Below are 14,412 nucleotides of genomic sequence, written 5' to 3' on the forward strand. Positions count from 1 at the left end.
ATTTGACATTGAAATGTCCTTATGTAAAATGCACTACTTGTCAGAAAAAGACTAGAAGAGATGTCTTACTATTTCAAGGACATTGTACTGACTTATCTTTCTGTCTAACATTGTGCACGCTGCACCGAGTCCAACAAGATGGATGCTATGAAAGGTATGAAATTAGATCTTACTTAAATACTTTATTAACTTGACCTAGGAGAGTTGATTTGGATCATACAGAGAGTTTGTGACAGAGCCAGAAGTGATACCTCATCTGGAGGCTGTCCCACAGAATAACTATTCCTACTTTTTATCTGACATAATAACTTTATATAATTCTAAAGTTAATGTTTAACTTAGTTCCATCTGGTTTTATGTTTCTCCACTTTGTTTCCAGTTTTAATGACCAAGTCTAGTACCTACCTATCAAAATTCTGGCTGCCATCAGAACGTCTCTGAAAAACAGTCCAACCACCCCCTTCAGACATGTCACAGAAGGCCAGGAATTCATTAGGACTCTGGATAGGTTTCATCTTATAAAATCCACTTTGCTTGTGGCCATCGTTGTAGATTTCAGCACAATCTGTTCATAAAATATCCATTGGACACAGTTCTTTTAATCCTATACTTACTGGCAAAACCAGAAAACAAGTCAATGAAAGAAATCAAGCCATGTCAGGTAAAAGTCACATATGAACCTGGATAATAGAAAGCAAATACCTCTGCAAATACATTTTTTATGACTTTTTGGCATTTTCTTGTATTTATGTTGCTTTAAAACTTTATTGAGCTATAATTATTTTGACATTTCTATGAAAGAATCTTTTTTCCACCATAAAACACTATTATTTCTGTCTTCACTTGAGTAGCAAAATAATTTCTCTGGTTTAGGTGGCACCACTTCCAATTTACAATGGTATAATCCACATTAGAATCCTGTTACAATCACATAATTTCTCTACATATAAACCACTTGGTAATCTTCAAAAACAAAGATGTGCTTCTGTGTCAAAGCCCACAGGAGAAAACTGCCAAAGAGGAGAGTATGGAATCACCAGTGTTAGAAAGAGGAAACAATTGCTGGACCTGATACTGTTGTCCCTTGTACCAAACAGGTGCAAATATATACAGAAGACAATCCCCCTAAAAGCGCAATGTACGTCTAAAATCATACCACTTCAACTTGATACTAATTTTTAAGTCTGGTTTGGGTTGGTTTTAATGAAAGCAATAACAGAATTCAGAGCTCATGAAAATGTAACAGCAATGTAATTGCATAATCTTTTTTCCTCTAGGAGTTAAGAAATGAAAGGAATTCTTTGTTTATATGTGATCAGTATGTACCATCTAGCAGTCATACAGAAAAGATGTATAATTTTCAACATTTCTGTTTTTCCTGGCAAAAGTAGAGCTTATTAACTGCAAGATTTTCTCTGAATCCTTTATGAACATGTTGGCTGAACTTCCAGGCCATATTGGAACTTTGTGAACTATTATATTTCTTAGTGAAAACATCAGTGAAGATTAGACATAGAAAAAAATAAACAGTTTATAATGAAAACAAATAGCTATGCCAGGATTTGAACAAACTATAAGAGGAAAAAAAAGAAAAAGAAAAAAAAACTTTAAATAACAACCAAGATGTCTTTGCAGAGAATGTTTGACTGGCTTGCAGAAATACTTTTTTTTTTTGTGTGTGTCCATTATTTTCTCAGTAGGTTAGCAAAATACCTAAGTGCATTTTAATCTTAAGCAGGTATATATACTATGGAATTCCTTCCTCACTGTCTAACTCCAAATTATCCAGCTCTGTTGACATTAAAATGCTACAGCAGCTTGAATGAAATAATGCAATATCAACAGGGAAAAACATTTACCAATCTATAAGGAAAGTAAAAAAAAAAAAAGGGGGGGGGTGACGGGGGGAGGAGGACGAATCGGCAGAAACTGAAAACAAGAACATAGATTTGTTATCCAGAATCACATTTTAGGAAAATAAACAATAAACTGAGGCATACACTAAGAAAGGACAAAGACTTTTCATCTGAATGTGGTTTTAATAATTTTTTCCAGTAAAAAAATAAGTCAACCATAATAATAAAAAGTCTTCTAGGATGCTGAATATGTAAATAAATAATATAAATAAAATTTAAAGTCAAACTTATAACTGCTTTCAATTTTATTTTAGTGGTATTTTATTATATGTGATGCCTTGGTTTATGTTGTGATTTCTTCCAGAAGCATAAATACTACAAGTATATTCAAGCAAGGCTATTAAAAATTATAGGAGTTAAGACTCTCCAGTGCTGGACAACTAGAAAGCAACGCCATCCAAGAATCAGACGCCTAAATTGTATTTTCAATCCAACTATTGTTTGGGATTTTTTTTTTATTTGAGATGAGTTTGGACCTCACTCCAGCAATGACGTGTTAACACACTGCCTTCTTCCACTGCAGAGAGACTAGATCACCACCAGAATAAAACCAACTTAAAACCAGTATTTTAGAAACTGTGAAGTCTGGAGCTGAACCTAACTCAGTCACAGTTTTGCAACACAAAGAATATAAGAGATCCAGATATCACAATTGCAGGCTTATTTGTGTAAACATGGATGCTTCAGGGACTTTACAGATCGGAACTCGCACACCTATTGTATTAAAAAAGAGGACTGTGCATGGCAGGTGGTTTTTTTTGAGTGTCTTTATCAGTTTGGGGTTTGGACTTGGATGTTGAGCATCTTAACTTCCAGTTAAGTAAGGTCATTAAATTGCTAGCCATGTGTCCATCCATTTCATGATTTTTCCTATTTTGCAGACACATCCTATTTTCAAATGAGTTACTTAATTAGCAGAGTATGGAGAACTTAATATATGTTGGGATATTGCTGACTCTTGTACGACAAAACTCTCTAACATATTACTTCTTTAATCCCATTGCCTTTCAAATAATTTCTAAAACTCCTTCTTTAAGCTATTCTGCAAGTGGAATCAAGCTCTCAGCTTTAAAGCTAGATTCAAACATTGATTTTGGGTTAGCAATTATAAAACACTATACCCCAATATTAAAGGAATAAAAGTACTATTGTGATGGAGAACATCTTTACTGGTGATAACACAGAACACCAAAGACATTTTAATATTCCTTGGACTGCTAGCAATTCCACCTAAGACTGTAATATGCTGCCAATTTTTGGCAGTTAAGCATCTTAAAATGGGAAAAATTAGTAATTGTGTACTGAACAGCTTCTACTTCTACATGTCAGTTTTCAAAATGTTCTGTTGGAAGAACACTGTAGATTTTAGGTAGTTGCATTTAGTAATCTCTCCGTCCTCTGAGGCCTTCCTGGTCATTTTGTTCATCTGCCTTAGCTGTATTAAGCTAAATCATTCGGGATGTAACTCTAAGAGTTATTAGGACAAGTATGTTCTACAGCGCAACAAGAGTTTTACCGCATTTAGTAGATAATTAAGAATTCATTAGGAATTTCTTAGATGGGAATGCTCAAAAGCTTCAGGATTGCAGAGGTGCTGTACTTGCAATTCTTTAGCATGATTTGCCTTTTTGTAACAGAAACCAGTTCTTTTCAACGTGCAAAACCACAAAAGCCATATTTTCCCCATAACCAGCATAGTCTGGAAATGGTTTCATCTTATAAGGAACAGGCCACTAGAATTATCTATTGCAATTATTATTATTATTATTATTTGGTATTGTTACCTATACTAGCATCTTACGGTTAGGTATTGCTTTTTATTTATAGTATTCCTTTAAACAGTTCTCTTTTATACTGAGAGAAACGTCAGTTGGAACCTTACTACTGTTCGCAGCTGAGAAAGAAAAGACTGTTTTTGACAGTTAAGCCCCTAAAATCCTTTTGGGCTTTGTCTGTCAAAAATGCCATCTTAAAATCTATTAAGAAACCAACAAAGTAGATCATACAGCTCCTGTGTAATATATTTCTATCATGATATCTCACTTAAAATAAACAAAAAGTAAAAGCAAACCATTTTACCACATTCTACTCCCGACCACTTGAAAGGTATAGCTCTTTGTAGCAAGCATGACTTTCTTCTGAGTTATCATAGATGTCAGGGTGTCTGTACAACCCCCTGGTGGTAACATGACCAAGATAACCACTGACATTATAGGAATGTGAGTATACAAACTCTGTGTGTGAGTACAATATCTGAAACTATCTTTTCTGAGATGATAGTTGCCTCTAAAATGATAATGATAAACAGTGAATTATCAGTAATGAAATTTACTGAAGATGATCACCAACCAGATCAAAAAACAGCCAGGATATCACCAAACTATTATCAGTTGCATTGCTGATACTGATTCTAAATGTATTGTTCACTGATTGCTTTTCAATTACGTGCTATTAATAAATAAATAAACCTCTTCAATCTGGATTTGATTTATACTATGTGAGATGAACACAGGCCTAGGTAGCAGCTGAATACTGCGCTTTAAACAAACAATTTTCTGTGAGCTACAAAACAATATGTCAATGGGCTTCATTGTGCTAAAGCTTCTGGGTATCACTACAATGAACGGAAATGAAAAGAATAGCTTCATTTCTAACCTGAATACTGTCTTTTTCCTCCCAAGTCAATGGCACTGTTTTCATCTCCTCTGTCACTGTACTGTATCTCTTTCTTCTCTAAGAGCTGTATAATTTTTAACTGCTGCTGTTTCACACGATGTTCCAGAAGTCTCACCTGGGCCTGAAGTCGTATCTGCTCTCGAAAACAGTTCTGTAGATCCTAAAACGGAAAATGCATCCTATTGTAAAATCAATATTTTTTGTCAAGTTTAACATGTAAAGAAAAAAAAAAAAACAAATAAAACATTTTTGACTCAATTCCCTACAGACACTATTTTGACTCCCACCTTAGTTGTTACCTCTACCTTAACTGATTTAGTATACTATAGAGTATCCATCCATACCGGCTTTGCAAAGACACCCTCTCTTTATTGGCTAAGCTACCAGCTCTCACTGGAAACACACAGAGGAGACGCCGTAAAAATGCTATCATACAGATTGTTTATTCTCTATCACCTCATCATGCACAGAGATTTACTTCCCAGTGAGGCCTCCTACCAACATGGTGCAGGTTCCAAAATTTCCAGAGTTTTAAGGAAATACAGTCCGTGCTGATACTTTTTCAATTTCATTGTTTATTTTCAAGTGCTTTTTGATTACACACTTCTTACGATAAGAATCTTAACATTGCCAACATAAATATTGTAAAGTTTCAAGCTCTTTTTGGCACACTAAATTAAATAGCCCCTAGGAAACTGCAAATATGCATGAAAAATAAGAGTTTAAAACTTTAAGTCGGTATTGTGCTATGACTCATACTCCTAGCTTACCGTGCAGAGTAAGGGAGATGTGGTGATTGCAATACAGTGATACCTTCCACTCACTGCACATACTGATATATGACACAGGAGAGCTGGAATAACTGTTCCAGATTCTGACATGCTCAATGTACACAGAGCAATAATTTTTTTTTTTTTTTAGATTAATGGCTCTGGTAAGGCTATGGCCTGAGCTAGGGAGCTTAAATTACAACAGCTTGTACAGTTTCAAATACATAATAAACAAATTTGATTTCAAAAGGGAGGGGAAAGCCTCTGGGATTTTATGATACATTTTACAAACGTGACGTGAGGTTTTGTATCAGTAACATTGTGTCTGCAATTTTATATGAGCAAATAGTTTAGTAGCTACGGTGTTTGCATGAGCACAGCCAGCACTGCAAAAGTAAAATCAGAGGGCAACCTTTTGGAAATCTGATAGGCAAGATCAAATATACAGCAGTTCTAAATTGGTACAACCTTATTCATAGGGCAACATTATTTGAATGTAGACCTGTAACACTTGCCATCCATATGGAAGAGCTGATATCTTAGAACATTGCCCTATCATGCTGAATGAGGTATAGAGAGATCTGAAGCAGCATACTGATGTGAAGCTCCACTGGCATCAGCATACTTTTGTACCAGGCTCAGGCCTCATGTATTTTCCATGAAAACTACCATCAGTATGTTTCTTGTCACTTTCTTGCTGCAGTGATGTTTTGTTTTTTTTTCTTCTGTGTGAAAAGCTGGTACCATTCTGTACATTTCTATGCAGCACAGGCATGGCTCTGGTTGGACTGACTTCCTTGCAGTACCATTAGTACCTCACCACAACTCTAAGAATAAACTCAAATTAACAGAAATAAGAAACTGCATTTTATGATTAACACATATGGACTTTTTTCATAAGTAATTTCTGTTACTAGTTAAAAAGCAGAGCTTCTGCTGCTGTTGAGAAACATCCATATCCTGTGTCATCCATCCTGTGTCATGACTATGGTGTTGTTTCTGATAGAAATGTGTTGCTAATGTCCAAGCCCCTGTGCTTTTTGAACACAGAGAATAGAATTCACTTTCAACATAGACAAATGAACTCAACAAATTTCAAGAGAATACTGTATGTCTGTGAGCTCATTAAAATGGTTCCTAGCCATCATGTCCCATTTGACTGTAATATTCAGTCCTATTGAAAAATGTGTTGATCATGCTTGCTGTCTTTGCAAACAATCCTGGTTAGAGGCCTCTGCTCCAAGTATTGCAGTGTATCAGATGGCTCTTTAAGTGCAATCTAATATATACAGTGGAATAAAAGAATGGGGAGTATACATGCGGCAGGACTAGGCAGTTTGTCAGTGACCTGTCTGAGAGGAAAAGGTTTGGCTGCCTCTGTGGGGCTGGGCTGCCCATGTCAGCCAGCTGTGTCAGCAGGTTTGCAGGCTCCAACTGTCTGCTTGCTACTAGGTCCTGAGAAACCTTGAAGGTGCTTGACCACAAGGAGGAGCTGTAAGTGAGAGGCACAATTTACCAAACACTAAAATTTTGGGAAGGAGTTAAAAAAAAAAGCAGCCAGTGACCTAATATCCCTAAAGTCCTATGTTATTTAAGAGTACTCCCTTGAAAATCTGTTTTATTTGTTGATAGCTATACAAGATCCCTAACATGCCCTCTTTTTTTTTTTTTTTTTTTTTTTTCTCTAACAGGGAACTTAAGAAGAAAAATGAATACATGCATGTACACAATTTCTACAGAGGCTTCTAGGTTATTTGACCATAAGTAATGACTACTGTGCTACATGCTGCATATTACAAAGAAAGTCTTTCCAGGATGATTATTTTAACTTGTATCTGCAGCTTCGTATAAATCCTTCACAAAAAAAAAAATAATGAGTAGAGCCCTTCTGAGCCATTCAGAAAAGAAAGTTCTCTGCAAATTCTCAGCCTGCTCCTGAGTGCACACAGAAAATGAATGAGAACTGGAGAGATATATAGGTGGGTTGAGAAAGAGTGAGTTAAAAAAAAAAAAGTTCTCAGAAGAAAAATTAATCTTAATCATAGTAAGTTAAGAGTCATAAAGGAGGTCCCATGCTTTTGTTTACTGAGGAGGCTGGCCTTTATCAGTCTTACCTCAGTACGCACAACTTTGGAGAACATGGTAATAAAAAACAGGAAAGACTTCAGTTATCCTGGAAATGCTGGCCCCTGCAACCAGGCCTCTGCAATGTCTTAAGCAAGACTTCAGGTAGGTAGGCTTTTTCCCATGTGGCAGGGTCTGAGCTATGAAGAGCTATTTTCACTTCTGGTTAAAGTAAGAGTCTGTGCATTTGAGGAAGGGGACCTACAGGCAGCTAAGTGCATTTTTTTTCAGGTCTAGTGAAAATGCATCTATAATTCTGCCTACTTGTACTGCCGACAGCCATTCTCCTACTGTGATTAAATTATATAGCAAAAGCAGAGAAATTCTCCAAAAAGTCTTATTGTACCTTAGAAAAACTTGGCATCTATCTTCAGTGTGATGCTAATTTATATACTGACATAAAACGTCTGTTCCTTTTAATCAATTTAAAACCAACCAGTCTGAAATAGGCTGTATCTCTAAATACTATTCTTAACTTTGTATTTTAAAGTTACCTTTTCATTTTGCTTACTTAAAAATTGTGAATTATTTCATGAAAATGGAAAAGTAACATCGAACTGATTCTCATCCTCTTTACAGACTGCACACTTGTTATAGGGTAAGAAATAACATATTTGCATTATACATCACAATTTCCTGTTGCAAAAGATTTAAGCTCATGACGCTGACTAGGTGACTAAATACTGGGTGACAATAAAGAAATCATGAACAGTACTGAATAAGTGCACCATAAGAAACAAATGATTTAACAGAATTAGTCTTGAAAGTAACCTTGAACAGTACTTTTATCTGATATTTTGCTTTCTCTCCCTGACTCAGGTCTTCTCATTGCTATCTCCTGCTGTGAACTCCAGTTTCTGTTATGCTTTGCTGCTGAACAGCAACGCTGCAATTCTCGTATTTGGAATCCCAGACGTATTTTCCCCATGGGACAATCCCAAGTTAGCTGTCTAACTTTCAAGGTGGATTGATGTGGCTTTTAGATTTGCGTGTCACAACATTGCTCTTTGCATGTACTACTCAGCTTTGTCACAGGATAACTCTTAAAATCATTGAGGTCAAACCAGTGCACAGCTAGAGTAATACAGAAGCAAAAGGTACTCTAGGGTTACAGAGTAAGAGTTAGCAGGTATAACTTACTGCTATTCCTTTTGTTAGGTATGGATCAAAGTAGAACAGTTATAATAGTGAAATACTCTAAAAAATGTGAATTTGATCATGACTTTCTCCAGTGGACAGTAGTGCCCACTGAAACTAGACTGAACACGACCTGTTCTCTCTGTTTCAGTGAAGCAACTGTTTGTACTACATACGGAGAAGCAATTATCTAACTGTTACTGACAGCTCTGCTCTTGGACATATGGTTCCATATTTAAGCAGCTGCTGCAATTAGTATGTATTCACATTCTTTATTTTATTTCATTATTATGTGAGCTATTCAGCAGCCAGTGTCCTTTCATTAAAACTGATGCTACATATTATATTTAGAATAATTTATGAAAACTATAAAAATACAAACTCTTTACTTGAGGTGTTTTTTCCTGTATTTTTAGAATTTAAATGAGCTTAAAAAATGCCTCAAATGAGATTAGTATTTTAAAGAGATTAAATATGAAAACTTAGAGATGAATTTCAGAATGTTCCCGGTTCTCAGTCACAGTCAGCCACAGCCCATAATATTCCAACTAAAAAATTAAAAATCAAAATAAATCAAATGTATTTCATGGTATTGCCTTTTTCTCAGTAGGTTTCTATAAACATCAATTTATTTATTTATTTATTTATTTTCTCCAGTAAGCAAAGGTGATTACAGAGGCAGGTGCATCCTACCTATTTTGTCCCTGCAGAGCCACTTTTCTAAACAAAAGGCTTTCCTAAGATAGCCACAAACAGTTATGCTTACCTAGCTGTAAATTTGACAACCACTTCCACAGAGGCAGTTATGAATAAACAACTCAGTCTCCCAGGTCCCTGACAATTAGGACCTGAATATTAAACTAGAAAGGACAGCCAAGACAGACAGTACAGGACTGGTAAGGTTACGACTATTTTAAGTGGTGGAATAAATGTGTTTGTGTGTTTCTGTTGGAGACACAAAATAAGTAGTAGAAAGTCTGGGAAGCCAGAATCAAAGGAGCTGTGTTCATTGTTTCCCAATGTGAGCTACAACATAGTAACATGGCAACAAGTAAGAAAGTGAAGCTGTGGATCTTGTTTTGAGAGGAAGTCCTAAGGCCAGTGGACCAGGTAGAAAAGGATAGAAACATTCTTTGTGTCAGCATAGTACTGCTGCAGCCAGCAAGCTCGTGAGACACGAGCTGTGTTTTGCCTTTCTGTAGGTATGTTACTCAAAACTGAAGCTGTTATTCTGAGTTAGCATTACCACTGAATGGAAGCAAAAAGTGCCTTTTCTACAATGTCCGTGTTAATGCATCGTGATAACTTTTTAGTAAAGGTATTCTATTGCCTCCTTCTCCATGTTGGATCCAGTCACAAATGGACTGGATTACTTTCTCCAGTGCTATTGCTCAGTCATTGTACATTTATGCACCTGTTTTGTCGTTCCTTATCAGAAACTTGTCTCCACTGAACACTGTTAGAGGCTATTTCCCCAGTCTTCTGGATTTGTTTTGTATTCTAATCTTTCCTGTCAAAGTTTCTGCCATCAGATCTAGCTGAGATACACTGTAAGGACTGCAGAGGTTCTTCTTTATTTAAAAGAAACTCTAAACATAAACTTAAGGAGTAGAACTTACAGAGCTTGCAATAGTGTCCGTCAGGCTAGCTGCAAGGACAAAATCAATCACTATCAAAATCTTCATTCTCTGGAAGCTGTGAAGTAGAGGGACAAATGAAATAGTAGTTAACTTAAACATTAAAGCTAAATATTTACGCCTGACATCTTTAAATGTTATTGCAAATAATCAATTAACCTATAATTATTTCTCTATAATTCACAAATACAACATATATTTAGGCTTCATTACAATGTATAAAATAGTCTGATAAAATACACCTTCAAAAACCAGTAAAAACAATCCTACCGTTTTAGGCCACTAAGGATCAGAGGTCTCCAAACATTTTAGAAGAATTAATCAAGGTTACAAAATGACATGACTTACTGTGGAATGAGAGAAAAGCAAAATAGCCCTTTAAAATGTTGAGAAAAGCAGAAGAATATTCCTTGGTCTCTGAAAGTTGGGAGAAAGGACTCCGTTACATTCAACTTAACTAAAATCTGTATTTGGTTAGCTGTCCTTGAAGTAAAGAAAATGTCTTGTGCAAGTCCTTTGTACCAGGAAAGTATGGAGGTAATAATTTTTCTGTCACAGAGTAATTTTGGAAAAAATGTGTAATAGTTATCAGCTTTTATTCTAGTGGTGACAAGGATGACATCTGTCAACTGATAGCTATGTATATTTTGTACTGTACAGCCCATAGCATTTTAAATCCCATTACTTCATAGGAAAATTATTTAATATGCCAAAAAATCACCATTGTTTCTGACTGCCTTGCAAACGTTAGCTAATATAACTTCAACATTTTCCAGAATGTAGACGTATGTTTTTCAGTTCACAGACGAGAAACCAACTTCTATAATCACTAAAATATTTACATAGATTACACATAAATCAATTTTAAATTTTAAATTAAACTGCTGCGATGGTCAACTGAGGGTTTTTTGTTTCTTTTTTTTTTTCAAATTTACAATATTTTCATTTAAGATATGCTAATTCCATTTAAACCAAAATATGTGTCCACTCTGCTTTTTCTAGTTATTAAACTAAGTCAGTTAAATACATGTTAAAACATTTGTGGTTAGATAAAGCATAAGACACATAATAGAGATTAATGATTCAATTTCAACATGAGCTTATTGAATCAACTTTATGGAAATTTCCACTCATATTTCTACAGGAATTAAGATGAAATACCAGTGGAACTTTGGCAGACTGTGCTTTTTACTGTACAAAGAAAACCAGGGTGCTTATGTGAAGTACGTTTTTTAAGTTTTTATAAAATCTGACAAATTCAACTTCATTTTCACCAATCTCCAAAAGCTTCATGCAAGAGTACAAATTATAGTGCTGTCCAATTGCAGGCTTTAATCACCTATGAAATACTAAGGACATTAAATTATACTTAATTTATTTAAGAAAGCAATTTATTTTTAGTTTTATTTCTGAGTTTTGCTGGTTTGAAGGCATCAAACTTGTTGCAGAGTTCATGTTTCTGCATGAATCTAGTTACACAGCTTCTTGCACTAGACTGGATGAAGATGCAAGGTGTTGAGGGTTGCCCAGTGCCCCATGTTACAGCTCAGAAAGATTTTTTAAAAGAATTTTGGAAATACATAAGCAAAATCTACTATTCAGCTGCAAAGCACTATACTAAACTGATGTCTGTCTCTAAGGATTCCAAAGGGGTTCCTTCTACATTATTTATAAAATGTTTAATGAATAGAAAGCGTGACCTGAAAATCTGTTATTTCTATGTCATACAATTTCTGAATTTTAATTTGTAAGTTTTTCTTCGTGTTAACCAAATAAATGTTATATTATTTCAATTAGAAACTTTACTAAAATTCAGTACAACAAGTTCTGCTATTTTTTAAAGTGGTGAGTCCTATGAATTTAAAGCTTAAAAAGGGGGGGGGGGGGGCTGCATCTGCAAGAATTGTCTGGCATTGAATTTTGTTATTAATTTGGATTTCAGAGGTTTTTGCCATGATAAAACATGCATTTTCACCTAGAATAGTAGTAGTCATGGCTATTGCAGCTCTTGCCATCTATTGCAATGACATTGGCTGTTGTGGGAGAAGCATGACCAAAAAACATGTTAGCTGTCCGGGCAAGCTGCAAATGACCTATCTTCTATAATTTCAGTCCCTACTCCATGCACATCTTGAAAATGTTTTCTAGGAGAGAAGGGTCTATATTTTTTCACTGGGAGATTCTTTAACTGTTCTGCTTAATTCTGCTATTTTCATTATAAAAGCACACTGTTCTTCCTCCAATTAATCTTTATATTCAAGCTGTTATACCATGATTTCACTTAATGTGAAAGCTGCATTGGTCTTAAAAGGATTGCACATCTTTATAAATACAATATTCTTATTAAAAATAATAATCACACTATCAAGTATATCTTACATACTGTTTGGAACAATTTATGTTAGCAAAAAAACAGACCACTAATCACAATCAAGGCAGACCATTTCTCTTACAGTATGTGTGAGCTATTGCAAGTGTGCTGCACAAAAGGAACGAAGAGCTGAAGAGTTTGTGCAGTTGGTTTGGTTTGTCACCTTCAGGTGATGAAGTCACTTTTCTATTTAAAGTGTGCCTCTTTCTAAAGTATGTTCCTGTCATGGAAAACTTCATGAGGGCCGCACTTGGAAGACAATGCTGTCAGTATCACTTTCAGCACTCTCATAAATAAAATTATAAAGTGATGTTTTAAATATATTGCTCAAGATATCCTTATCCTGGTGTTTAATTTTTAAGAAAGGGAGTTAGACAGTAAAGCCAAGGTGCATTCTGGTGCATTATTAATCATGTGGTCAGTCAAGATAATTTTGAGTTCACTGTGATCATAAGAGAATTAAGGGGTATATAGAAAGGAAGCAACTGAGATCTCCATTTGGCAGAGCTGTCATCCAGTAACAGGGAATACATTGAAAAAGAGAGGACAGAGGAGAAAAAAGAAAAAAAAGAAAAGTAAAAAAAAAGTGAGGTAGGCCTGAAATAGGAACAAGGGTTGAGTAAAGCAACATCTTTCTGCTGCTGTCATCAGGGGAAAAAAAAAAAAAAAAGAAAAAGAAAAACAGAGAGAGAGAAGGGGGGGGGGGGGGGGGAGAGGTCAAGAAGCCTAGGAGGAGACAAGGTCTGAAAGTAAATGGTTTACCTAACGTTGTTCCTCTGCTTCTGTAACTGCCCAGCAGGGAGACCCAGAAGGGGCAGAGGAGAGTGAGCAGAGCTGTTTCTGGAAGTAGAAATATTTGAGACAGTTTGTCAGTGGATATAATTTCATGTAGTTATCTGATTCTACAGTTGCAATCACAGGAGATTCACTGAGCGGTCAGAAAAGTGATTAGAAAAGCAGTAAAATATCACACAATAGGATCAGACCTCATACACGTTCAAAGTGTTTTGCACACAGACTGAATAAACAGCTTCAGTCTGGGAATTAATGTTGTTACCTGATTAGTTAGTTTTTTATTTTCTACACAAAGTTTCAGAATAGGTTGGTTCAGTGACAGTTCTCCGAAACTGTACATTTATCTTCTGGTGATATGTAAAGCTAAAGCTGTGTTTAAGGGAAGCTTAAAATCCCGCTCTAGGAAGACAGCTTTGAAAGTCAATTTCTCAAACTTATTTCTCCACCCACTGAAATATTTAGCCTGGTTGTTACACAGCTATTTAAAATGCCTTATCCAGAAATATGCCTGGAAGGTAAAATAATTAAAAATGTAGGGAGAGAATACAACTTTCACACATAATGCAGTAAAAAAAACATAGCAAAATACTGGGAAAAAAACTCACAACAAAACAAAAACAAAACCATCCAAGCCTTAATCTGTGTCACAGATGAAGACAATTGCATAAGTATTTTTGTATTGCTGATGCTAGTGAGTCCAAGGAGACAATATGTACTGAGAGACTTCCAAAGCTTTGGTTATAACACAGTTTTCCCATTTAAAAGCAAACAAACAACAAAAGCAACAACCAAACAAACTTGTGCAGGGGAGACCCCTTCCCAGGAAAGCTTTCATCTCGGACAGTAGACATGCAGATTGATGATCACACATCAAGACAGACTGAGAAAACCTCACCGTAACATTTTCGAGTTGAAAGCACAAGCCTTTAATAATTAGCTGCTTTATATTTTAGCAAAACTGAGGTTTAAGTGCAAATCTTGCAAAA

The 14,412-nt window shown here is 35.6% G+C and overlaps 1 protein-coding gene across 6 annotated transcripts in view; it reads right to left on the reverse strand.

The window, feature by feature from the left end:
• The window catches only part of FGL1 (fibrinogen like 1), a 36,188-nt gene that overhangs the window by 6,922 nt on the left and 14,854 nt on the right, over positions 1 to 14,412 (reverse strand). For all 6 annotated transcript variants that reach the window (XM_083833532.1, XM_083833537.1, XM_083833534.1 and 3 more), the window contains 4 exons: positions 13,394 to 13,471; positions 10,243 to 10,318; positions 4,572 to 4,752; positions 406 to 565 (listed from right to left, as the gene is read on the reverse strand). In XM_083833532.1, the coding sequence (XP_083689658.1) occupies positions 406 to 565; positions 4,572 to 4,752; positions 10,243 to 10,318; positions 13,394 to 13,471 (495 nt within the window). The remainder of the gene's footprint in view (positions 1 to 405; positions 566 to 4,571; positions 4,753 to 10,242; positions 10,319 to 13,393; positions 13,472 to 14,412) is intronic.

Source organism: Anser anser, assembly GCF_964211835.1.
Source record: "Anser anser genome assembly, chromosome: 4".
Classification (NCBI taxonomy): Eukaryota; Metazoa; Chordata; class Aves; order Anseriformes; family Anatidae; genus Anser; species Anser anser.